This window comes from Ochlerotatus camptorhynchus, unplaced genomic scaffold (genome assembly GCF_037179485.1).
Source record: "Ochlerotatus camptorhynchus isolate MF236.1 unplaced genomic scaffold, CSIRO-AGI_Acam_v1.1 ptg000365l, whole genome shotgun sequence".
Lineage (NCBI taxonomy): Eukaryota > Metazoa > Arthropoda > Insecta > Diptera > Culicidae > Ochlerotatus > Ochlerotatus camptorhynchus.
Genome location: NW_027040853.1, coordinates 749984 through 774572, shown reverse-complemented (window position 1 = coordinate 774572; position 24589 = coordinate 749984). Strand labels below are relative to the sequence as shown.

Sequence of the window (24589 nt, the reverse complement as noted above, 5' to 3'; positions counted from 1 at the left end):
TCAAAAAAACGTCAATGAATATTGGAGAAGGGGCCCTGGTCAGCCGTACGACGCAACTTAGTCGCGATGTTCTCACAAGAGCGCTGGACGGTACTGAAATCATTCTCATTTTTTATTGAACACCCGTTAGAAGTCAGAAATAGTGCGACGCCCTTGAAATTCAATATGGTAGCTTCCAATTTCAGAAGAAATGTCAAATAGCCTACAAATGGCATCATATATCGATTTTCAACATCTACGCGTGGTCTCCGTTCCGAAAATACCCAGATCTTAGGGTATTTGACACTTTTTGTGAAATCCGATCGGATTTCAAAATGGCATCGAATATTCATTTTCGGCATCTACACATTGTCCCCATTTCTAAAATACCCAAATTGTAGGGTATTTGACACTTTCTGAACCCTGATGGCCGCCATATTGGATTCCAAAGTGGTATCTGATATCGATTTTCGGCATCTATGCGTTGTCCTTGTTCTGAAAATAACCGTATTGTAGGGTATTTGACATCTTTTCTGAAACCCTATGGCCGCCATATTGGAGTCCAACATAGCATCGGATATCTTTATTCGGCAGCCACGCGTTATCTCCGTGCCGAAAATACCCATATCTTAGGGTATTTAACACGTTTTAGGAAACTTAATGACCACCATTTTGGATTCCAAAATAACGTCGAGTATCGATTTTCCGCACCTTCGTGTCGTCCTCGTTCCGACAATACCCATATTGTGGGGTATTTGAGACTTTCCCTGACCCCGATGGCCGCCATCTTGGATTCCAGAGTGGCCTCGTTAATTTAATTTTCGTTTAATAGGGTAAATGTCGGCTTCGGCACCCATTGACTGTTTTCGGCAACCAAAATTTAAACGTTAACTTCACTATGTTTTACCATCAACACACTTCCCTGAATGTATCCAAACGATTCTTTAGTCTTTCAGCTTCAATCTGATTATATTTGTAGGACCAAGCAATCCTGTTATGCCAGATTTTTCTTCAAATGAAGCATACGTACTACAAAATGGGGCTGATTTCGAGTTGCCGATAATAGAACAGCTGGTTAACACGCAGTTCTAATGGGAAGGTTGCCGAAGAAAAAGAGGCTGACGACAATAGTCACACTCACCTGAGAAGTTTAGAGCGTTGTAAAAACGCTTTCAAACAGTTTTGAAGAATTCTGTCGATTGGAATGGATAGAGAAGCAAGCAGCAGATGAATTGAAACAAACAGACACGTCATATATGTGCGTGACGCTGTGAAAATGCTAATAGAAGTGCGGACGCTGCTTAGATTGACGAGAATACGTAAATTCCCCTATAAAATATTATATTTTTACTACATATAATCTTGATGCCATCCCTATCGGCAACCTATATTGTGCGGATACTATCCGGATACTATATTTTGATGCCTGCGTCGTCAGGTAGTGCCAAGTCGAATGAGCCCCGAATTGAAGTGAAAGTGGAAAAAAACGAAGGAAGCAGTTTTCCAGTCATTCATTGCGTCAATTGAAACAAGTCTTTGCTTCAAATGAAATGAACTGAAGCACTCGACGAACTAAACAAGTGATAGTCCAGTCATGTTTGAAAAGAGGAATGTTCATCGTGACTCGATAACAAGAAACACGATGACTTACACGAAAATTATATTGCTCGAAATGAAGCGATTCTGCGGAGAGTTCATTTTCTTATCTTTGTTTCGAAAATGCCGAACCCTGCGGAGAAGTTATACTAAACATATAGTCAAAGTATAAATTTATACTTTTTTCTCCAAACCGATTTCCAAGCAGATTACCTCGGGTAGGGTCCAAACAAGGATCGGAATAAGAGTCGAACAAGGTAGAAAATTTACAGTTAATATTTAGCACTGAGTCGTGCTGTTTAAATTTGTTGTAGCTTTAGATTGCAGTAACACAGCAAAAGTAAATAGATCCACACGGCGCCGCGTTTGACTCAACCGATACAACGGCGATCAATAACCACAATTCAGAATTCTCGTTGGAGGTTTGGCGGTTTAATCAATAGTACCGCTACTCACATGCCACATCAAATTAGTGAAACTTGCCAAACAATCCATCCTGCATTGCAGCACGTACCTAGCAATAATTTTCATACACCACACATTCCACGAATTTACCACAAAGCCTTCGAAAACTTGGTTTGCTACGAGAGCGCACGGCCATGCAGTGGTATTCAATGGATGGGGACTACCTGACGCCACTGTATCCGGCGGCGATGGCTGTTGTAATTATGCCAAAAAATTGCACAATGGCTTTTTCCAATAAAATTCCACACACTGCGTATATGTATGGCTATGCATATCCTGTCAAGGAAAAATGCAAATCCGTGTCCCCTGACAGGCTCCAAACATCCTTTAAATATTGATCCGCCGTATACCCCGGTTTTACAGACATGGGAGACTGTGCCCGAGCAAGAATAGTTTTGCTCGTAATAATTCATATCCGGACATCAAACAATACGTGTCGGTTTCTAAAAGAAAAAAAAACGGAAAAGAAACTGCTTCAATAATTGAGTGGCAAATGTCGTTTCATAAATATTCACACACGAACACACGTCACGTGTCTTCCACCTTCCTTGGAAGATAATGGTTGTGGTGGGAAATTCTGCACATCCATACACCTGGTTTCAGTTGTTGAAAACTATTAGGTGTTCCCCCTGTTCGATTGGCGCCTTGTTATTAGCTATGTTTTCCCTCTTCTTTTTTTTGTTGCTTCATGCTAAATATGCACCTACATGTGAGTTTTTTGCTCGGCACCCAGAAGAAATTTGCAACTTTTAGTTGCAATTTTTCTTTGTTTAATACGTGATAGGAGGACAGATTATTTAAAAAATCTAGATTATACAAAAATGTGTAAACAATACAATCATTCCAATTTACGATGAAATGCGACAAGAAACTACAGTTTTGTAACAAAATCTTATCTTGGGTGTGGAGACTGGTCCATCGTAGGTAGGTTGTATACCTCAATGATTCAGCAGATTGGCACACCAAGAATGGTGAAAGGGTTATCAATTATTGATGGATTGAAACACGTTGGACGGATGATAGAATAGATGCTCTACCACGTAACTTCAAACTAGGGAAAAAGGATTGTTTTGTAATCAAAGGAACACATCTTCATGCTTGGCATACACAGTTTTGGTCACGAACTGCTCATTTGCTAATAACTTTACACAGAGTTGACGAAACATAGTTCTTTTTGAAGCAGTAAATATAATAGAATTTAAGCTTGTTATAGATACATAAAATAAAGTAGATTTTAATTCTAGGAATAAACTGTATTTGTTTTTGCGTTGTAAAAATGAAGTGAGAAATGCTCGCTGTACATCTCGGACTTTAAGAGTAAAAATTCATTTTTGTTGATTCAAATGTTAAGATTCATCTACTTTTTGCATATCTATAGTAAGCTATGATCCTAATCTATCAATTACTTTAAAGAAAAACAAATTTCAACAACTGAGTGAAAAGTTATTAACAAATTAGCAGTTGGTGTGTACAACTGTGTATGCCAAGCATGCACATCTTAGTCCTTTTTACTTTTTATGCCTTGTAGATAGATACAAAGTATCTCATAGTAGAATTGTCTAAAAAATAGTCAGAAATGTCTTGGTTTTTTTACCACAATGGAAATTATCTAGGAATCTAGGAAATCCCGTTGGAATTAACCTCAACTTGCCCAAGGTATCTACGAAAATTCCATTGGATTTCACCTCAGAATTCCAGAATCTCTTTGAAATCCATTGAAGTCTTCTCAAAATTTCCTTGAGATTATCCTTACAATTTCGATGGAATTCTCTTCTGAATTCCCTTGCAACTCTTTCCTTAAAGTTTTTCTCAAAAATCGCTTGGAACTCTATTCATTATGCCCCTAGACGGCTATTCAAAATTCGGTATTCTCCTGAGAATTTATTTGGACCCTGCCAGAAATTCCACTCACAATTCTCAATAATCTTTAACACTCTGAACACGATGTCTCCGGTACAATGTGTAACGGCAAATTGGCAATGTTTGAAAAATCATCGCTCAACAATTTATCGATAAATTTTAAATCTATTGATACCGAATAAATCTTTAAATGGTGCCAATAGATTTGTAATTTGTCAATAAATTACTGAGCTATGATTTTTCAAACATTGCAAGTTTGCCGTTACACATTTTACCGGAGGCATCGTGTTCGGAGTGTTAACATTAGAATTCAATTCAATTATCGGCATTATCAAGAACTCAGCCCTTAAGTGTTACGCTTTGATTGATTAATTAACATTTAACACTCCGAACACAACAACAAGATCGCTTTAGACGCCTTCTCACTCTTTTTCAGAAACAACCGAGACTGTAAATTTCTCTTGTTTATTATAATTAAATTCAATATAGCCGTTGTAGGATTTTTGTATAAAAAGCCAAAGATAGTTAATAAATTCAACAGTAAAATAAGATACTCTCGGAGAACATTCAACCGTGAGTTTTTATGTTGTTCACGATCAGAGGAAATTCGTCTATCATACCCACACAACCCCTGGATGAAACAAAAGTTTAACCTAAATATGGAACTTCGACAATTGCTATTCTGTAGTCGAATTTTTTTTTTAATCTTCAAAATCTACTAGAACAAGGGCAGGGGAGGCATTTATAAAAGTATAAATCGTAACTTTTTCCTACTAGTGGCATCTATTATTAAACAAAACAATTCCTTATTATTTTGTTATACCTTGTTTAGAAGTTTATAATAAACCAGGCAAAACGTGAACTTAAATTATTAAACCCAGTGGCTACCCTGAGTAATAAGGGAGAAATCTCACCATAGGTGGATACATTCAGGTTTTCCTAAAGAAAATAAAAATCTAAATATTACGTATTGTAATATCTCAAATTAAAAAAAGCATAGTTCTTGGAAAATTTTAGGATTCTTATGAAGGGGCTAGACAGCTGTATTCAGAGTAAATATATTAAGTTACTTAGGGTAAATGTCGGCTTCGGCACCCATTGACTGTTTTCGGCAATCAAAATTTAAACGTTAATTTCACTATGTTTTACCATCAACACACTTCCCTGAATGTATCCAAATGATTCTTTAGTCTTTCAGCTTCAATCTGATTATATTTGTAGGACCGAGCAATCCTGTTATGCCAGATTTTTCTTCAAATGAAGCATACGTAATACAAAATGGGGCTGATTTCGAGTTGCCGATAATAGAACAGCTGGTTAACACGCAGTTCTAATGGGAAGGTTGCCGAAGAAAAAGAGGCTGCCGACAATAGTAACACTCACCTGAGAAGTTTAGAGCGTTGTAAAAACGCTTTCAAACAGTTTTGAAGAATTCTGTCGATTGGAATGGATAGAGAACCAAGCAGCAGATGAATTGAAACAAACAGACACGTCATATATGTGCGTGACGCTGTGAAAATGCTAATAGAAGTGCGGACACTGCTTAGATTGACGAGAATACGTAAATTCCCCTATATATCCTCAAAAATATACAAAGTGGTCTCATATTTTTCATCAAACGTTTTCAATATTTAGTTGCCATTCATTAGTAGATCTGAGCTAGATTGCTCCAGGCCAGGATACCTCTTATAATTTCTAGGGATCGATATGTAATGTGTGTAATGTATTCGAAATTTTTGGTGATGTGATGGATTTCAATACTAAGGAATTTTGAATTTGCCAAAATGTTATGATAAGATTCTTTTTAGCTCAAACATTAAAACACAATTTCACAAAACTTGTCAACGGATCTTCTTATCTGGTTGGAAATGAGGCAATCCCCTTTGGATTGACTGGAATCCTCCCTTTGAATGTCCGGAATCTTTCTGGGATTGTCCGGAATCCCTCTGGAACTGTCCGGAATCCCTCCTGGGACTGTTTGGAATCCCCCTGTGAACTGTTATGAATCCCCCTTAATATTAATTTATATTCTCCCAGGGATTGTGCGGAATCTTCAATGAGATAGTCCATAATTCCTCTTTAGATTGTCCAAAGTACCCTTTAATATTGTTGGGAAGCCGCACTGGGATTGTCAGGAATCTCCCGTAGGTTTGTTCGGAATCATAGATCGGAATCGGACTGTCATAGATTCCCTTTGCGATTGACTGGAATCCCACCAAGGATTGTCCAGAATTCTCCCTAGGATTGTTCACAATCCCCTCTTGGATTGACAGGAATCCTCTCTGTTATTGTTCGGAATCCCCCAAGGATTATCCGGAATCTCTCCAGGGACTGTTTGTAATCCTCCTAGATTCATGACAATCTTCCTCAATATTAACCATTATCTTACCTGCGATTGTCCGGAATCTACCCTGAGATAGTCCATAATCCTTCTTTGGATTGTCCAAAGTCCCTTGTTGGTAAGTCGCACTGGGATTGTCAGGAATCTCCCCTAGGTTTGTTCGGAATCTATCCTGAGACTGTCATAGATCCCCTTTGCGATTGACAGGAATCCCACCAAGGATTGTCCAGAATTCTCCCTAGGATTTTTCACAATCCCCTCTTGGATTGACAGGAATCCTCTCTGTTATTGTTCGGAATCCCCCAAGGATTATCCGGAATCTCTCCAGGGACTGTTTGTAATCCTCCTGGATTCATGACAATCTTCCTCAATATTAACCATTATCTTACCTGCGATTGTCCGGAATCTACCCTGAGATAGTCCATAATCCTTCTTTGGATTGTCCAAAGTCCCTTGTTGGCAAGTCGCACTGGGATTGTCAGGAATCTCCCCTAGGTTTGTTCGGAATCTCTCCTGAGACTGTCATAGATCCCCTTTGCGGTTGACTGGAATCCTCCCAGGGATTGTCCAGAATTCTCCCTAGGATTGTCCAGAATCCCCACTGGGACTGTCATTATTCCTCCTTGTGATTGGCCATCAGAATCCGTACTATGAGGATGCTAATTTTTGCAAAACATCTCTTACTCTTCCGTATGGTCACCATAAAAAAATTTCCATCGATGTTGAGGGGGTAACTTGTAGTTTCTTTCGTACGCGTGCTATACAAAAGTGCAACTGCCCTTCCATTGCCGAAATATTTTCCAGGTTGAGCATTGCAAGCGAACCGTTTAAAATGATGTTGAAATACATAAATTTGAAACATTGGCTGGAGCATTATGATGAAAATGTTAAATGAATTTTGTGGACAGTATAACTGGAAAAGTAGGGATGATTCTAAAAGAACTCTGGATTATGATTATAATTTCAGGGAACTCCAAAGCAAAATATTTTCAGCAACCAAAAATTTAAACGTTAGTTTCGTTGTATTTTCTCACAAAACACGTTACTGAATGTACCTAACCCGCAACTTTGTAATTTTGTATTTTCCAAAAAAATATCTCAGAGGATCCATATTTAACATCATTTTGGTGAATGTTTCTTACATATGTTAGGTGGTACTCCCCCAGGCCCCTCCCTCTTTCTTATATATTCAAGAATGTATTGGCACAGGGGTGCTTTTTTCAATCTTTATTATATATAGTACTAGCTGAGTGTGCCCGGCCTTGCTCGGGATTCAATATTAGCTTGAGTTTATACACCAGTTAAAAAAAACATGTTATATTGTACGTAGCCCCCCTCTCTTGTCTAAGGGGGTACCCCCATGACCTCCACATGCCAAATTTGGTTCCATTTGCTTGATTAGTTCTCGAGTTATGCAGAAATTTCTGTTTAATTTGTATGGAAACCCACCTTTACAGAGCGGGGAGGGGTCTCGAACCATCATAAGAACCTTTCCCTGCCCCAAAAACCCCTGCATACAAATTTTCACGCCGATCGGTTCAGCAGTTTCCGAGTCTATAAGGGTCAGACAGACAGAAATTAATTTATATATATATACAGCAATTCCATAGAAAAAAGTTATAGTGGGTCTCAGAATTTCATGAAAATTGGTATAGTTCTTCCTTGTCAAAAAATATTAGACTCGTATTTTTTATTGCGCCATTAGGGTGACCATTTCCGTGTTAGGGTGGTCCAAAAAATCATTTTTTTTCAAAAATGTCTTTTTTCAAAAATTTATAACTTCTGAACCTCTTGACCGATTTTTACGATTGACCCTTCAAATGAAAGATGTTTTAATGTAGTTTTAAGAAAAATTATGAAACACTCAGAGATATTTGATTTTGTAGGAAAAAAATATGTTACAAATGCTTTTTCTTGATTTTCACTGCGAGGGTCTTCAACAAGTTCTTATTTTAGTATTTTTAATTGAAAGATCATTTAATTTTACATAACATATCAAAAAATTAGCGATGTCGGAGAAGCAGTTTTAGAGATACAGTTTGTTTTTAAATAAAAAAATATTGTTCCGCAATATATGCACCACACGTGCATGGAAACGATGAAGACGCAAGGTAGTTCACAATGCGTCTCCATCGAGTCACAGCAGCTGTGACTAATGAAATCTATGAGTAACTTACAAGCTGGGTGCAACATTCAGTTTAGCCTGGAGGCTGTCCCCAGTTTGACATTATTAATTTTTGTATCAAAATTCTGGGAGAAGTACTTAAATGCTACAAATAATGACGAGGTCGAAGAAAAATAAGTAAAACATGAAGCATTTATTTTCTTTAATTACAATTTCACACATTTTTCTTCCGTTGAAAATGAATACCGTTTGGCAATAATATACTTTTCGTTTTGAGGCATGGAATGACTGTGTCCCCGAAATTTGGTTCACATGTATATAACGGTTTTTCAATTTTCTTTCCATTTTATTGTATTGTCGGATTCCGAAAAAAAAACTGATAGTGTATTTTTGAATCTGGCTTAGAAATAGCCCATGAGTAAAGTTCTTGGGCCGTTGTTATATGGTGGCCTTGCAAACTCGCTTTCGCAGCGTTTCGTTTTAATACTCCTCCCAAAGCATCACAAGGCCCTTTCCATAACAAGTTGCGAAAAAATTCCACTCGGCAGCAATGCCAAAATCTTTTTGCATGTTGCATAAATTAAAAGCGGTCATCTTATTTTTATATTGGCTTCCTGATCCATCTGAGAAAAAGTAAATCTGTTGTAAGTTTGGCAATTTCATTTTATGAACGCTAGACAATGCGTAAGAAATAAACGAACTGCGACATGATTATGTTTAGTGAAATCAGCAATTGCAATAAAACTAGTAAATTTCAAATCGTTAGATTCTTCGTCTTTAAAGTAAATAGCACAAGGGTGAATAGTACATTGGGCGTTCGCCCAATGAAAGCCTTGAACTGCATCCTGCACTACGAAAGAATAATTCTCCAAAAAATCACAGATTATGATGCATTCTGTAGCTTTCAAATTGCTTTTGACGTGTTTCATGTAATTTGCCTGTTGCTCAGCTATAAAGTTATGCGGCAATAAATTGAATAATTTTTCTAAAAAAGTATCAATAAATTCCTGTGTGTCCATTTCAACTAAGTCCATAATGCATCTCTCTACTTGACGCCATTGTTTGAATTGTATTGATTCAACATGTCCGTTACTAAGAATAGTCATTAGTTCTGTGGCCAAAATTTGCGTTCCTGAACAATTTTTGCAACACTGCAGCTAGCATTGTTCACTTGGATTTTGAAAAATTATTTTTTTTAAACAAATCGTGATAGGAATCAACACCATCTGGGAGTGATTGTCTGCTTTGTAGTGTTTTAAAAATAAGTTTAACGTAACGTTTTTAAAGATGGAGTACGCCTCCTACAAGTTACACAAAACTAATCTTCTTTGTACGTAGATTTCGCCTTCATCATTTTTAGATATTAAATAATCTCTTTTCCCCGGACAAACACGACTTATATCGTCACTCTTGTAAAAATCACGAACAAGCATTATCGTTGGTTCTCCTAATGAAGCTCTGCTTAACCTCTTTACAGGCACCAACATTATTCCTTTCTCTTGCTGCAGTGCTTTTGCTTGGTTGGCCATATGTTGGGAAACATTGAACTCCTTCATAATTCTATATGTAGACCAACTTTTAGGAAGTGTGGTTAAAATCCTGTATCGCTCATTGCTGTCTCTTGTTTCTTTATATTTATCCTTAAGTTGTATAAGGAATTCATTTTCGTCCGACAAAGGTGCGTTGTAGGTGGTAACAATCGATTCAGAACTGGTTGTTTCCACTGATTCTGAAAATAAATATAAAAATGATCCATTATTAGAAAAAAAAACATACAAATGATTTATTTTTTATTATTTACCTTGGCAGGGAAAAGAAACCATTCTGGACGGTCACGCAACTGAAATTGATTCAATGCTGGTTGCTTCGATGGACTCTGAAAAATGATTGCAAAAAAGAAGAGTTTAAGTTAGTAGTTAGAAGAAAAGAATTAAAATTTAAAGAAGAATCACATGAATTTTCAAATAACGTACCTGCAGCAGTGATTCTGGATGGTCCTGCAACGGCTTCTTCGGTCACGGCATCATTGGGTTCATATAGTTTGTGGTAGCATCGTTGACAAATGAAGGAGCTACTCTCATCTATTTTAATCTTTTTTCCACTGCATAATCGTACAATTTATTGGTGATTTTTCTGGCACATGAACGCAACATCCAAACATCACACATTGAACACTTACGTTTCATTTTTAGATATTCTTCAATTCAACTGTTCTAGTAGGAAACTTTGATTTCTAACTGATCATTTCTTTCATAACATTCGTTGTTTTATGTGAAGCATTATATCGTACCTACGAGTGAGTGATATACCTACGAGTCTACGCTGTAACTCATAGGTATATCACCTGTTCGTAAGCAATGACGTCACTTCAAACAGCTGTTTCAGGTAAATAGATGAATATTGCGAATAAATACAAACACCACCAAACATTTCCAAATGTCACTAACACCGCGAAGCCCATTGGGCTGGAGCTTATGTAAAAGTCATTGCCTACGAACGAGTGATATACCTATGAGGTACAGCTTGGACTCTTAGGTACTGATGCAACATGCAAAAAAAATTGGCATTGCTGCCGTGTGGCATTTTTTCGCAACTTGTCATGGAAAAGGCCCTATGGGAGGAGTATTGAAACGAAACGCTTTAAAATTTGAGTATACGAAGGGAAAGGTAGGATCTGCAATGTTTAAAACTTGGTCTACGTGGTTTATGGACGGCCCGCAGGTTGAACTGAATGTTGCACCCAGCTTGTAAGTTACTCATAGATTTCATTAGTCACAGCTGCTGTTACTCGATGGAGACGCATTGTGAACTACCTTGCGTCTTCATCGTTTCCATGCACGTGTGGTGCATATATTGCGGAACAATATTTTTTTTATTTAAAAAAAAACTGTATCTCTAAAACTGCTTCTCCGACATCGCTAATTTTTTGATATGTTATGTAAAATTAAATGATCATTCAATTAAAAATACTGAAATAAGAAGTTGTTGAAGACCCTCGCAGTGAAAATCAAGAAAAAGCATTTGTAACATATTTTTTTCCTACAAATCAAATATCTCTGAGTGTTTCATAATTTTTCTCAAAACTACATTAAAACATCTTTCATTTGAAGGGTCAATCGTAAAAATCGGTCAAGAGGTTCAGAAGTTATAAATTTTTGAGAAAAGACCTTTTTGAAAAAAAATGATTTTTTGGACCACCCTAACACGGAAATGGTCACCCTAATGGCGCAATAAAAAAATACGAGTCTAATATTTTTTGATACGGAAGAACTATACCAATTTTCATGAAATTCTGAGACCCACTATAACTTTTTTCTATGGAATTGCTGTATATATATAATATATAGATATCTACATACCCAAAAATGTTAGAGCACAATCATAAGACCTCATGCCTACCTTGGAATAGGTTCCGGATTATGGTTCCATTATCTATCATAACCATATCAAGCGATATTTTAAATCGCATCTACTCGATGAAATATGACCAGTGGCACTCAAAACAACAACCATAGAGCCATATGATCACCGTAGAATCGGTTCAGGATATCCAGATTATGGTTCCATATGGTCAATTTTTTAAAATTACTTTATTTGTACAGGCTCAATCGAATAAACTTTACAGAGCCAAATTATCATTTCCGTTATGCATTATTATCTTAAGTTAAAGCAATTCAACCGAATACTCGCGGTCTTCTCGAGGTTAGTGGACGACAATTTTATGGATGTGGAGAAGGAGAAGGAGATTTGAAGCATGATTTATGATACATAAAAATAACCTATTTCTATAACATGCATTTAATCCTATTCAACGTTATATCTGCTCTATATACAATTATTACAAAAACAAACAAAAACACACACGCACATACAAAATACAAACTAAACACAAGTTTAATCAAACTTACAATCTAAGGTCAACATTCTTAAAGAAAACATCGCGTCCAGATCGCGTCCAGCCAAAATATGCATTTTCAAATTTGATACCTCTCATAACCGTCAAGCAAAAAATTAAATCAAGGAGAGATGAGGAAGCATCCGTTTCGCTCTAAGGAGGGAGGAGGGGTTTACAAATATGTGACAAGAAATGCATTAGGTATAAAAAAAACGTGACGAAAAGGGGGAGGGGGGTTGATTTTCCCTAAAATTCACGTACCAACACATTTTTTTAATATATAAGAAAGAGGGAGGGGCCTGAAGGGGAGTACCACCCAACAGATGTAAGAACCACTCACCGGAATGGTGTTAAAAATTAATCGGCCATGTCTGAGATACCAATTTTTGAAAATAAAAAGTTTGTCGGTATTTTACATGTTAAACGTTTCCTTAGTCTTTCAGCTTCAATCTGATTACATTTTTACGACTGAACAAACCTGTTATGTCACCTTTTTCTTCAAATGAAACATACGCACTGCAAAATACGGCTGATTTCAAGTTGTCGATAACAGCTGATTAACAAGTAGTTTAAATGGAAAGGTTGTCGAAGATAAAGCGGCTGCCGACAATAGTCACACTCACCTGAGAAGTTTGGAGTGTTGTCAAAAGGTTTTCAAACCGTTTTGGACAATGCTGTTGATTGGAGTGTGTAGAATAGCAAGCAGCAGATAGATGTAAATAAACAAATGCGTCATATGTATGCGTGATGCTGAGAAATAGCAGATGTGCGGACGCTGCTTAGATTGACGAGAACCGATCAACCAAACCGAATTCAAACGTTCTGCTTCAAGATACCTTGCACGAAACGTGCTGCTGGATAAATTTTTGCCTAAATATCGCTGTTTATTCACATACTCGCGAAGAACCGTCTGCCAGAGCACTAAAGACTGTACTCGAAAAAAAAAAATGCAACAGACAAAAATGATCACCAAAAATTCATTTTGAGCCGGATATTTTTGAAACCCTCAGTTAATAAATAAACACTTGGACTTAACACTACCCACCAAATCCTGTGCAACACTAGCGCCATCTTTCTTACATACTTTCATCCACTCTTTCTTCAAATCCTTGTCGTTTTTGAAGAGCTTCCCTGTTTTCCGGAGCTTGCCCTCCATAATCGCCCAGAATTTTGGTATTGGGCGAAGTTCCGGCGAGTTTGGTGGATTTGCCTCCATCGGCACAAAAACAACATCGTTTGCTTTGTACCACTCCATCACCGGTTTCTCGTAATGGCACGATGCCAGATCCGGCCAAAACAGAGTGTCACCTTTGTGGGACTGGAGGAAGGACAGCAGGCGCTTCTGGAGGCAGTCTTCTTTATATATTTGGCCGTTGATGGTGCCGGTCATTATGTACGGCTTGCTGAATTTGCCGCACCCACAGATCACCTGCCACACTAAGTACTTCTTGGCAAATTTGCCGACCTTCTACTTCCGGAACTTCTCCGGAACATCCAGGTGGGACTATCAGGGCGGCCAGCGAAACGGAAATACCGGGAAATATCCGGGAATTTGAAAAGTAACCGGGAAAACCCGGGAATTCGACGAGAAAAAAATAAGTTAACCATACCATAGGAACAAATGTTTACACCAGAATTTCAGAACGAACTATTAAAACAGAGTGATGACCAAATTAATGTCTTGCTCTGTTTGCTGCATTATTGTCTTCAGTTTCCCGTCTTATTGTTTTTAGGATTTAATCACTCAGCAATATTTTAAATTTATTTTCGTCGTTTAAATTTCAGATTTTAGGTGCATGGGCTCAAAAGAAAATATTGAAGATGCTGGAAACCTAAACTGAACTATTCTTTTTCGGAGTTTTAATATTCCGCTATTCAAAATTCTCATGATATGAATTTCAGAATTAACTGCTCTGAATTATCATGGGATTCTTTTGGAACTAATCAGAAAACACTACGCGTAGTAATTACTGTTGAATTCTTTTTGGAATTTCCTTGAAACCCATTCTTAGAATTCCCTTGAACCTATTCGGAGACTTTGATTCATCAGAATTTTTTTTTCAAAATTTTCTTTTAACTGTATTCAAAACAGCACAAATCTTCCGAAATTTATTTAGAATCCCCTTGCAATATTTTAAAGAATTTCTTTTTAATTATCAGCATTTTTTTATAATCAATTTTGTTGGGGCTCTGTGATGAATCTATCGCACTAGGGTTGAAATTATTCCCAGAACACTCTTAGAACTCTGTTTCTTGTTGAATTCTCATCATTATTCTCTTGGAATTCTTCTTCCCCATACAAATCTTCTCAGAATAACGTAGGAATTGCCCTTAAAGTTTTTTTTCCGTAACTCCTTTTGAAATCTTCTGAAATTACCTAAGAATTTAGTTTAGAACATGCATTCTTCCCCACAGAAATCCCTTCAAATTCATCTAACAATTTCTAAGGACTTCATGTCAGAATAATTCTGGAATTCTCCTTCGAAAATTATGTGGGAATTCTCCTCAAAATTTGTTTGAAATCAACACTTTGAATATTTTTAAATATGACTAAAAATGCCAGGGCTTGTCCGCAAGATTTTACAGATGGTTCTGTAATTTGTTATAACCCTTAGCTTCCAAGTCTCAGAGTTTTGAAAATTATGACTCCACGACCCATAAGTATGATTTTTTTTTAAATCTGTGATCTTGAAAAATTTTCAGAATCTCACATTTTAATTATTTTTTCTCCAAATCTTGCATCACGAAGATTGTTATTAATCGAAAATTTTGAAGAAAAGTTCTAGTTTCAGACTCTACACAAATGTCAAAGCCTCAGAATCTTCCTAAATCAATTTTTTACCCTTTCAGTAAATGTTATTCAGTAAATAACCGTTCAGTAATATTCTTCAAGTATTGGTCTATTGGACGTGGGTATTAAATGTCATGAATCATTTTTAGTTTCATGCTGAGTGAGGTCCAACGTCATTAGGTTTTACAGTTTTTCGTGTTTAACTTTGTACATCAGCGCGAGTACTAAAAGGTTAATATTTATGTTTGAATATACAACGGAGTGAACATTTCTTTATCCGATATCCTTAATACCGTGCGGGACCGAAATCCGTACACCTAAGCACGAGAGAATCATTAACGGTCAATACTAAATAATGCTATCACATTATGCTCTGTATCACATCTTTTCCCTTTACATTTATCCTTATTTTTCCAATATTTGCAAACACCAGGTCTTAAAATTACCTTTAATTATTAGAAAAAAGGATTTAAATTGCACATATCCTGAATCAAAATCCGTACAGCTTTTTACGATTGAATCAAAATCCGTACAGTTTTGAATCGAAATCCGTACACTGTGTTGAGGATGAATCAAAATCCGTACAGTCATGAATCAAAATCCGTACATGAATGTAAATCGATCCAAATCAATGAAAAAACGTGTTGCTATCTTGAATAAAGTTTTTTTTTTTTGTAGTTGCTTGGCTAAGAGTCCAAAACAGCTATATTCGTTTAAATACACTAGTTTACAGCATATTTTGAACTTTGTACGTATTTCCCATGTAAAATCGTGCGCTGAATCCAAAAATGTAGTCCAAAAAAATCTCGGTAGGATAGTTTTGGAGATATAGGGGTAAGAGGGGCATAGTGAACAGGTGGGACATAGTGAGCATCGCGCGTGCTCCAGCTTGGACTTCCGGCCGTTCAGAACAAATTTGTTGGCTGTAGGATCAATATCTTAATGATATTTATCCTACTACCAGTTGATTTGTTTCATGCAGTTGGAGATCCAGAGCCAAAGTACGGGATGCTCACTATGCCCCGTCTGTTCACTATGCCCCTCCTTCCCCTAGCTAAAGAATGAAATCTCACGTTAAAAAAACTAAAACACAAATATCTCTGGCTGCAATGAAGTGATATTAATTATTTTAACGCCAAATTAAACGTGATAAAATTTTATTTCGATCGTTATAACACTATTTTTCCGTGAGAGTAATGGTAGAACCACCATAAACATTTTAATTTACATTGCTTAAAAACTTAGCAGAAATTCAATTTTTCTTAGGAAAAACTTAAAAAACAAACTATTAACTAACAACAATACCATCAATCTCACTGACAATTGATGTTCAATTGATCGAACGAAAAAAATCTTACCTCTAATTTAGCGTTAAAATAATTGATATAATCTCATTACAACCGGAGATATTTGTATTATAGTAATCAAACTTGTTTAAAGTGAATTTTCATTTTTAGCTGTATCTCAAAAACTATCCTACTAACATTTTTTTCGACTACATTGTTGAATTCAGTGCACGATTTTACATAAGAATCATTCGTCAAAGGTTCAAGTTCATTTTTTTTACTTTTACTTTTTTAACTAATGATATCAGCGTTAGATTAATTCAGTGTCAACATTTCAAAGGGGCGTAATTGCATTTGTAAACAATGGCTTTAGCCGTCGATTTCTCGTGAATAAAAGCTCACTCATGAAAAATAATGACACCAGCAGGTAGAGAAATGTTTCCTCTACCAGTTAGTATTGTCATTTTGGAGAGGTAAGATTTCATTCGCGAGAAATTGACGGCTAAAGTCATTGTTTACAAAAGCAATTACGCCTCTTTGAAATGTTGGCACTGAATCTATGCTCCAATCGATTCAAAGGAGAGGTAACTGAATTCTTTTTATTTAAGAAGGTAACTGTTCTGGATTTGTATGCTAACTAATATCATGTTTAAAGATTAATTTCTTCCAAATTTTATTCTATACCAGTGCTTTGGGTTAAATATTCTTACTGGAGTTTTCCTCCGATCACAACTTCGAGGTTTTTGGAATTTAACATGTGATAACGTGCAAGATGCGCCATACTTTGGAACTCCACCAACCCACTGGCATCAAGCGATAAATTAACCGGTTCCTAAGTAAAAGAAAAATACAACCATCTTAGAAACCAACAAAAAAAGACAATGAACTGACATCAAGGATTAGTTTTTCGTTTTGTGCATGAAAATTAAAATTGGTAAAATAACGACTATAACTTAATTTAATTTAATAAGTCAAGAGAGTTATAATCATAAAAATACAGATCTTTCATTGCTTCTTTTCCACAGCTTTCTTCTGCTTCTTCTCCATTTTTACCATTGCCTTTTCAAGTTATAATGCTTTCTTGCTTCCAACCCTAATAAAAATAACCATAATAGAGAGCTTAACGACGTGTTCGGGGTATCATCCAAACCATTTGCGGGAAAGTTTACCCATCCGGGATAAAGTTCGTTCATGGTATTTGTTTATTAGGGAACTTTGTTTGCTCTTCTTCCTTTTTTTCCTCCTCTTCCTCTCTCGCTCAACCTTTTTCTTTTGTCGTTCCTCAATCCTTTGTTTCTTTCGCACTACTTTCATGTGTATTTCCGGTCATTCCTCGCTGGTAGCTACTGCTGGGAATGCTCTCTGGCCCATTTCTGTCTGCTCTCTGTAAGGGAGCATCCAAAAATGACGTAGCATATTTTTGATCAATTTTATACTCCTCCCCCCCCCCTCGTAGCGTATTTGGCTATATCCAATACATGGCCGGTCACAAATTCTGAAACCCTCACCTCCCCCCTCAAATGCTACGTCATTTATGCATGGTCCCTAATGTGTATATGCGTTTTGGTGATATCCTGTAGGGGAGCTGCGTTGTTTTACTTTTCGGCTGGTTCTTGACGCTCTTCATTAAAAGATATTAATAATATAACGTTTACAATACGAATAAAATAAGAGAGTAGCGATTCAATACGGCATCTCTTATGGTGGTGAATTGAACGGCAAAATCTCTGGATGCTTCTCGGTAAGATTTCTCCGCACGCATCATTGCCACAGTCTTCTCCAAATCCTCCGGCGTGTATTTAGTTTCCATGATCTGCTGAAAAACATTGGATAAAGTAGAATCGTCATTAGTGATGCACAAGTGTACGGATTTAGAATCAGCTGTTATATATGGATCGAAATCCGTCCAGTACTAATTTTGATAAATAAATACCATATGAACGATCCATTGCTTAGAATTGAGATATAAAACGATAAACACTAATCTTTTCGATCGACCTTCAGGAAACTACTTGCAAACATCACTGAAATACGCTTAACAAACTGAAGTAAATCCTAGAGATTTTCTTAGAAAATCGTTAAGAAAGCAACTGATTGACAGAAATGCCCGACACGTGTTGAGGTGTTTATTTTTCTTATTTTAATTGCATGACATTCTGCTTAATTCTTGACGTTAACATTAAGCTAATGCATGAATGAACATGAATATGTATTCATGTATAATATTTACATTGTTATGATGCATATAAATAAACAAATTCAACAGGGTGTATGGATTTCGGTGCTGTACGGATTTCGGTCCCGCACGGTAATTTCCTCTAATCCTCATTTGTATCAAGTTATTTTTTTCTGAAACATTTCTTTAATTTAATCTCTTATTTTCCCAATTCTGTCTTATAACCTATTCATCCAGATAGCATTTGGCCTAGTAACAGAGCACTCAATAATTTTGCTTTTATTTTTCCCACAAATAAACATACGAAAAATTACAGGTGGACACGTTTTTAAAAATGCGTACGTGAATATTAACAACCGAGACATTTTTAAGATTTTAATCGGAAAAATCGGGAAAAAACCGGGAATTTCAAAATGAAAATTCACTGGCCACCCTAGGACTTGCCGACGAAAAACTCCAGGCCAGGGATCTGCTTGGCGTCCGCTTTAATGTACGTTTCGTCATCCATTACGATGCATTAAACCACTCGCGGTACAGCTTCCTGGCGCGGGATTTGGCAACCGTATTCTGTTTATCGGTTCGGCCTATGGGCTGACCTGGATTTTCCACGACCACTCCCATAATTTTTTGTCGAAGCACTTCTTGCTTAGATGCCATCTTGATTTTGACAGATTGTAACGAGATTTTGCACATGTAAACATTACACTCTAAACTAGTTTACCTCAAAATTTCATCAATTTTTACCCATGCAATAGAAAGTTATACACAATAGAAAGTGTGGCATTTTTTTCGAGTACAGTCTCTAGTGATAAACCCACATCGCCGCCAGTGTATTGTGGGAAATTCACGTTAATAGGAATACTAATTGAGAGATGCTCTCATTGAGAAAAAAAAACAAATATTTAACTCAGCCCTGGAAAACAAGGGAAGAAGAACGACAGGTTTTGAAGGCAGTTTGATTGCGAACGATCAAGGGTAGGTCAAGATTTACGGCACATTCTCCAAACAGCATTAATTATTCCCGTAGAAGGTTAATCGGTGCTGCAACTTCCAAACACTCACACGCAGCGGTCCGTCGCGTCGTAGCGCCTTTGTTACAAATAAATGAATTCACACGAACATGCTGCTCGATAAGAAGCTAATAATATGCAAATTGAAGTAATGACGACAGGGTGGAAGAAAATGGCAACAACGACGCAAAAACTGATTGCGTGCTAAGAAGTTGCGAGCTTGGTAGAGGTACAACACTAGTAGAGGAAAGCACTTTTTTCTTTGTTTGACTACCCTATGGCTAGTTTAACTGAAAACGAAGAAAACAAATGATTCAGCAAGTTGTACCATTCGAAGACCAAGGCGGGTTTGATTCTCCGGTAACTTAGCAATACAAACGTTCTTCTGTGCTTTTTTAATAATTGATGAAATAGAGTACCCCATTTCCGGCCTATTAAGCACAACCCGCACTTAGTCTTTCTTAATCTATAGCAGTTTAGCACCGAACGTATTTTTTTTTATTACTGATGGCTTCCAAATTTATTTACCGTACGTACCGTAAGATTTGATAACGAGAAATCAATCGTTGAGATATTGTCAAAAGTCTAACACTGCTTCTTGACGCCAAACTCGGCCTACGGATTCTAAACTCGGCCTAACGCATTGAAATACCATTGAAACGCCAATGAATTCACTTCGGCCTATCGGATGAAGATAAAACATGATTCGTTCGGTAGCTTATTAACTAAAGTATCGTACGAAACGCATAATAGACTTGTTAACACTGAAATCATGGATTTATTTGATGTTTTCTGATCGATAGGTCCAAAATGGGTGATTAGGCCGAAGTAGTTCTCTACCCTACTTATCTCAATTGCTCAAATATACCAAATTTGACATGACAATAAATTGGACTAACGCATTTCATTTATTCTCCTTATTTTCCCCCACAGCCAACCATACGATGGGAAAATCGGACCGGCGCTGATCGAGAGTGAGAGCGTCGTCGCTTCACCACAGTGCCCGTTGAGGCGTTGTGGTGCCCGGGGTCATGTTCGAGCGTCGTCCACTGTTTGGGGCTCTGATCGTGCTGACGCTGGTAGTGACGATATGGCACATGTCGCTTCAGGAAGCCGACAGCAGCGGCGGCTCTGGTGGTGGCGGTATCGGCGAACCGACTGGCATCGTGCCACCCTATATGCAAGGACCACCAGCCCCCTCGTTTACGCACTATCCTCCGGCAGCACCCCCACCTAGCAGCTACTACTATTACTCAAACGGAGTGGCCGGAGGTGGAGCAGCCGGTGATGAAACAAGTGCGACGGTGAGTTGGAACCAGAGCAGCTCGCCATCCATGCTGTTATTAGTCAAGCCAGTAGTAGAACGGTTGCCAAAAGATGATTATACCAGTTTAATAGATTTAAAAGATTTTAAATTCACTATCAACTTTAACAATTGTAGTAGCGATAGCGCAAGGAGCAAGCGTGAAAGCATGCGAAGTGATAGCCTTAAGAGTGACGAACGACGATCACCGTTAGTTATAGTACTAGTACATTCGGCACCAAACAATTGGTACAAGCGCAATACGATCCGTGATACCTGGGGACAGTATGATCCACGAGCGAAGCTCGTCTTCCTGCTCGGAGCAGTCAACTCCAGCACCCTGCAGCACCGGATAGAGCAGGAGAACCGCATGTACGATGACATCGTGCAGGGCAGCTTCCTGGACGCATACCGGAATATGACCTACAAGCATGTGATGGCACTAAAATGGTTCACATATCACTGCCCGGAAGCCAAATACATCCTGAAAGCGGACGACGACGTCTTCGTAAATACTCCCACGCTGTACGATATACTCGAATCGACCACCCAGAGGCGGAGGTTGCTCTTCTGTCAGGAAATCCGGCGAGCGCCGGTGAAACGAACCCATCGATCCAAATGGTTCGTCAGCATACCGGAATACCGGAACCGTTATTACCCGAGCCATTGTCCCGGTTATTCGATAATCTACACCCCGGACGTGGCATTCCAGCTGTACCGGGAAGCTCAGCAGCAGCCGTACTTCTGGATCGACGATGTCCACATGACGGGCACGATAGCGCAGCGGATCAACGCGACTATAACCCCTACCGGCAGCATGCTGCTCAACAAAAGCCAAAAAGATGCCATCATCGAAAACAAACTGAACGCCACGGAACTGTTGTTCTTCTTCACGACACCAGATCTGCGGGAGGGTGAAATCCGGAAGCTCTGGAAAGCGGTCACCGAACGGTCGAAGCATGGCAGTAGATAGTAGGATCGGAATCCACCGCAACGGACGACGACGATGACGACAATGAATGTGTGCATGTTTATGTTGTGTGAGTACGTGTGCATTGGCGGGGCGGTCCCTTACCACCACCCCCTCGATCCATTCAAAATCAGATGGAAGAGATTTCCTGGAGCAAAACAAATCATCGTTGATGTGACAGTAGAAGAGTGCATGTATAACCAAACCCTCAAACCCTCACGTGTATTATTGATATTAGTATTAGTAGGTAAATGTCTTTATTTTCTCGTTTAAGTATATGGCTACCTTGAATTATTATGATCTGGAATGGTACTAATATTGCTAATATAAGTATGAGAACTAGACATCGAACAATCGCATTTGTTTGGTGTTTCATCATTGAACTTAATTATGAATTGTATTTTTGGCCTCCAACTAAACTTCATCACGATGACGCCGCAGTGTAACTTTTTCATCCGCTCTTTGCTGGAACTAATCGCTTAATGGTCGATGGATAAAGTGAACAACAGGATGCTCGCACGTTCCTACAAAAAACGACAGCAAATTAAAGCATGTGATAGCCCCTAAAAATACTACGGCAATCGATTGGCCAATAGCCGCTTCTCAACTTTATCGTTCCACCGTCAATCAACGTGAGGCCGATGTTTGCACCTAATTTATAGCAGTTTGTCAGTCGATCAAACCACCCACTCGTTTCGATTGTGACTGGGTGGTTGGTTCGCTAGCCATACATTTGAGGTAGGGGACAACGATTGCAATCTCACTTCCACCTGAAAATAGCTGGGCCAGTGGCCTCCTCTAGCCACCAACAAGGAACGCGCCTTCATGTGCGTTAACAGTTTCAGTCATTCTTATACAGGGTATGAGAATCCTTTCCCTCCGTCGCCGACGCCAGTCTGTAAACCATGGACGACGACGACGACGACGACGAAACGGTTGCAGCAGGTCATTATCATTAGCACCCCCGCTCCTCCTTTTGGAGTTTCTGGTTTGAACGAAAACCGAGCGGAGAAATAGCGCCATATAGTCGTACTGTCACTGTTGGCTGGAGTAGTTTCAACAAACCCGGACGACATACAATGTTTGTTTGTGCAAATTATTCGGGTTTGTGCTGAATTAGAATTACGTTGGCCAGAATACCAATTTAGCTATGAACTTATCGACAAAAGCCTCAGATTCTCGTTCAAGAAGGTTTCAACTACCTAATGGGCGCAGTATGGCAAGGACCTCTCAAGGATGAATCATGGGACCTCTAGAGGAGCTTGGAATTGAACTAGTAATTACGGATCTTCAAATAGCAAATCACAAGCCTTCTAGTTCAAAAAATTATCAGCAATTTTCCATTTACCAAACGCAGTAGATATCAAAGAAAATTGACAAGGAAAGGCTTCGCATTCTCTAGAAATCTTCACATTTACACCCGAAGAACTTCAAATTACAACATCCAAAATGGCCGAGTTTTCGTAAAAATGTGAATGATTGTCCATAACACAAGTTTTATGCAAATCGGAGAAGGTCGAGTTTTCCGATTTGTCATTTGGCGTGCTCAAGGTGATTCTAAGGAGAATTCTTCGTGAACTTCTAAAAAGAAATTCATAGGATAAAAAAAAACTGAAAGGGAATTGTGAAGAGTATTTAGTAAAGGGAATCCCAAACTTCAAGGAAATATTTCAATGGAATACTGAGAATATATGCAATAGAGTTGAATTCTGAAATGAAGTTTCATGGGAGTTCCGAGCATAATTCCAATGTTTTTTTCGGGAAAAGTTCCAAGGGAATTTCACGCAGAATTTGACAAAGAATTTCAATATTTTTTAGCGAATTCCTGCAGGATGATTTCCAAGGTTATTTTTAAAGGAGTTCTTCACGAAAAGTATGATATCTGAAGAACAACAATGAGAATTCTCAGCAATGACGAAAAATATCAGATAATCAAATCTCACCAATGACCATGATTACGCTTGATTTTCGTAGACAAAAATCTAAGAGGAAGAGGAGACAATGAACCAATTTTCTGTAAACTGCAAACCAGTGCCTGATTGGTCAGACGAACGTATAGAAACACGAGAATTTTTACAACAGGGAATCTATTTTCTTGTATTTTGACAGTCGACTGCGTCGCCCATACTAACACGGTCGTTTGCGCGAGAGAAGAAGAAGAACACGTCACAGGCAAAAAGAAGCCAGTTGTCTCCTCTTCCTCTTAGACAAAAATCAACAAGCAAATAACTGCGAATGATATTACAAGTTGTGGTAGTTAACAAAATTCACCACCTACAATTCTCACCAAATTATAGTGAGGTTCAAGATTTTTGCTTTACACCCGAACGCGTCCCGAACTGCTGGACTGCAGTAGCTTCGTGTCTGCCATCGGTGAAGGGTAAAGAGAGATGGCAAACTATACTTGCTCTTTCTAAGCAAACGATGTGCAGCGGAATCGTTATTGCGTCGAGTCAACTCTCAGCTACAATTGATGTGTTGTGAATAATCTCGCAATATCAAAGGAGCTTGTAAAATCAATATCATACATGATATTTTGCTCCAATATCTCGCGTGATATTGAGAGCGTATGAGAGCGAAAACAACTCATTTTGCTAATGATTAAGCCATCACTGAAATTCTCAGTGATCAATTACACTCCACTGATCAATTGGTTTACTGTGCCAACTCGCTTGACGAAGACTTTTTTCAGATATTGTGGTTAGTTAGATTTCCGTTATCCGCAACCTGCAACTCATCCGGTAGCTATTAGCTAAGCTCTGCTGAGCTCTCACTCAGTTACATAGGATGGT

General features: G+C 38.1%; 1 protein-coding gene across 1 annotated transcript in view; it reads left to right on the top strand.

Annotated features, from left to right (window-relative positions):
• The window catches only part of LOC135709812 (lactosylceramide 1,3-N-acetyl-beta-D-glucosaminyltransferase A), a 118160-nt gene extending 95051 nt beyond the window's left edge, over positions 1 to 23109 (top strand). The window contains exon 3 of the mRNA XM_065232221.1: positions 20458 to 23109. Coding sequence (XP_065088293.1) covers positions 20556 to 21800 — 1245 coding nt within the window. The 5' untranslated portion in view covers positions 20458 to 20555 and the 3' untranslated portion in view covers positions 21801 to 23109. The remainder of the gene's footprint in view (positions 1 to 20457) is intronic.
• The last annotated feature ends 1480 nt before the right edge of the window (positions 23110 to 24589 follow it).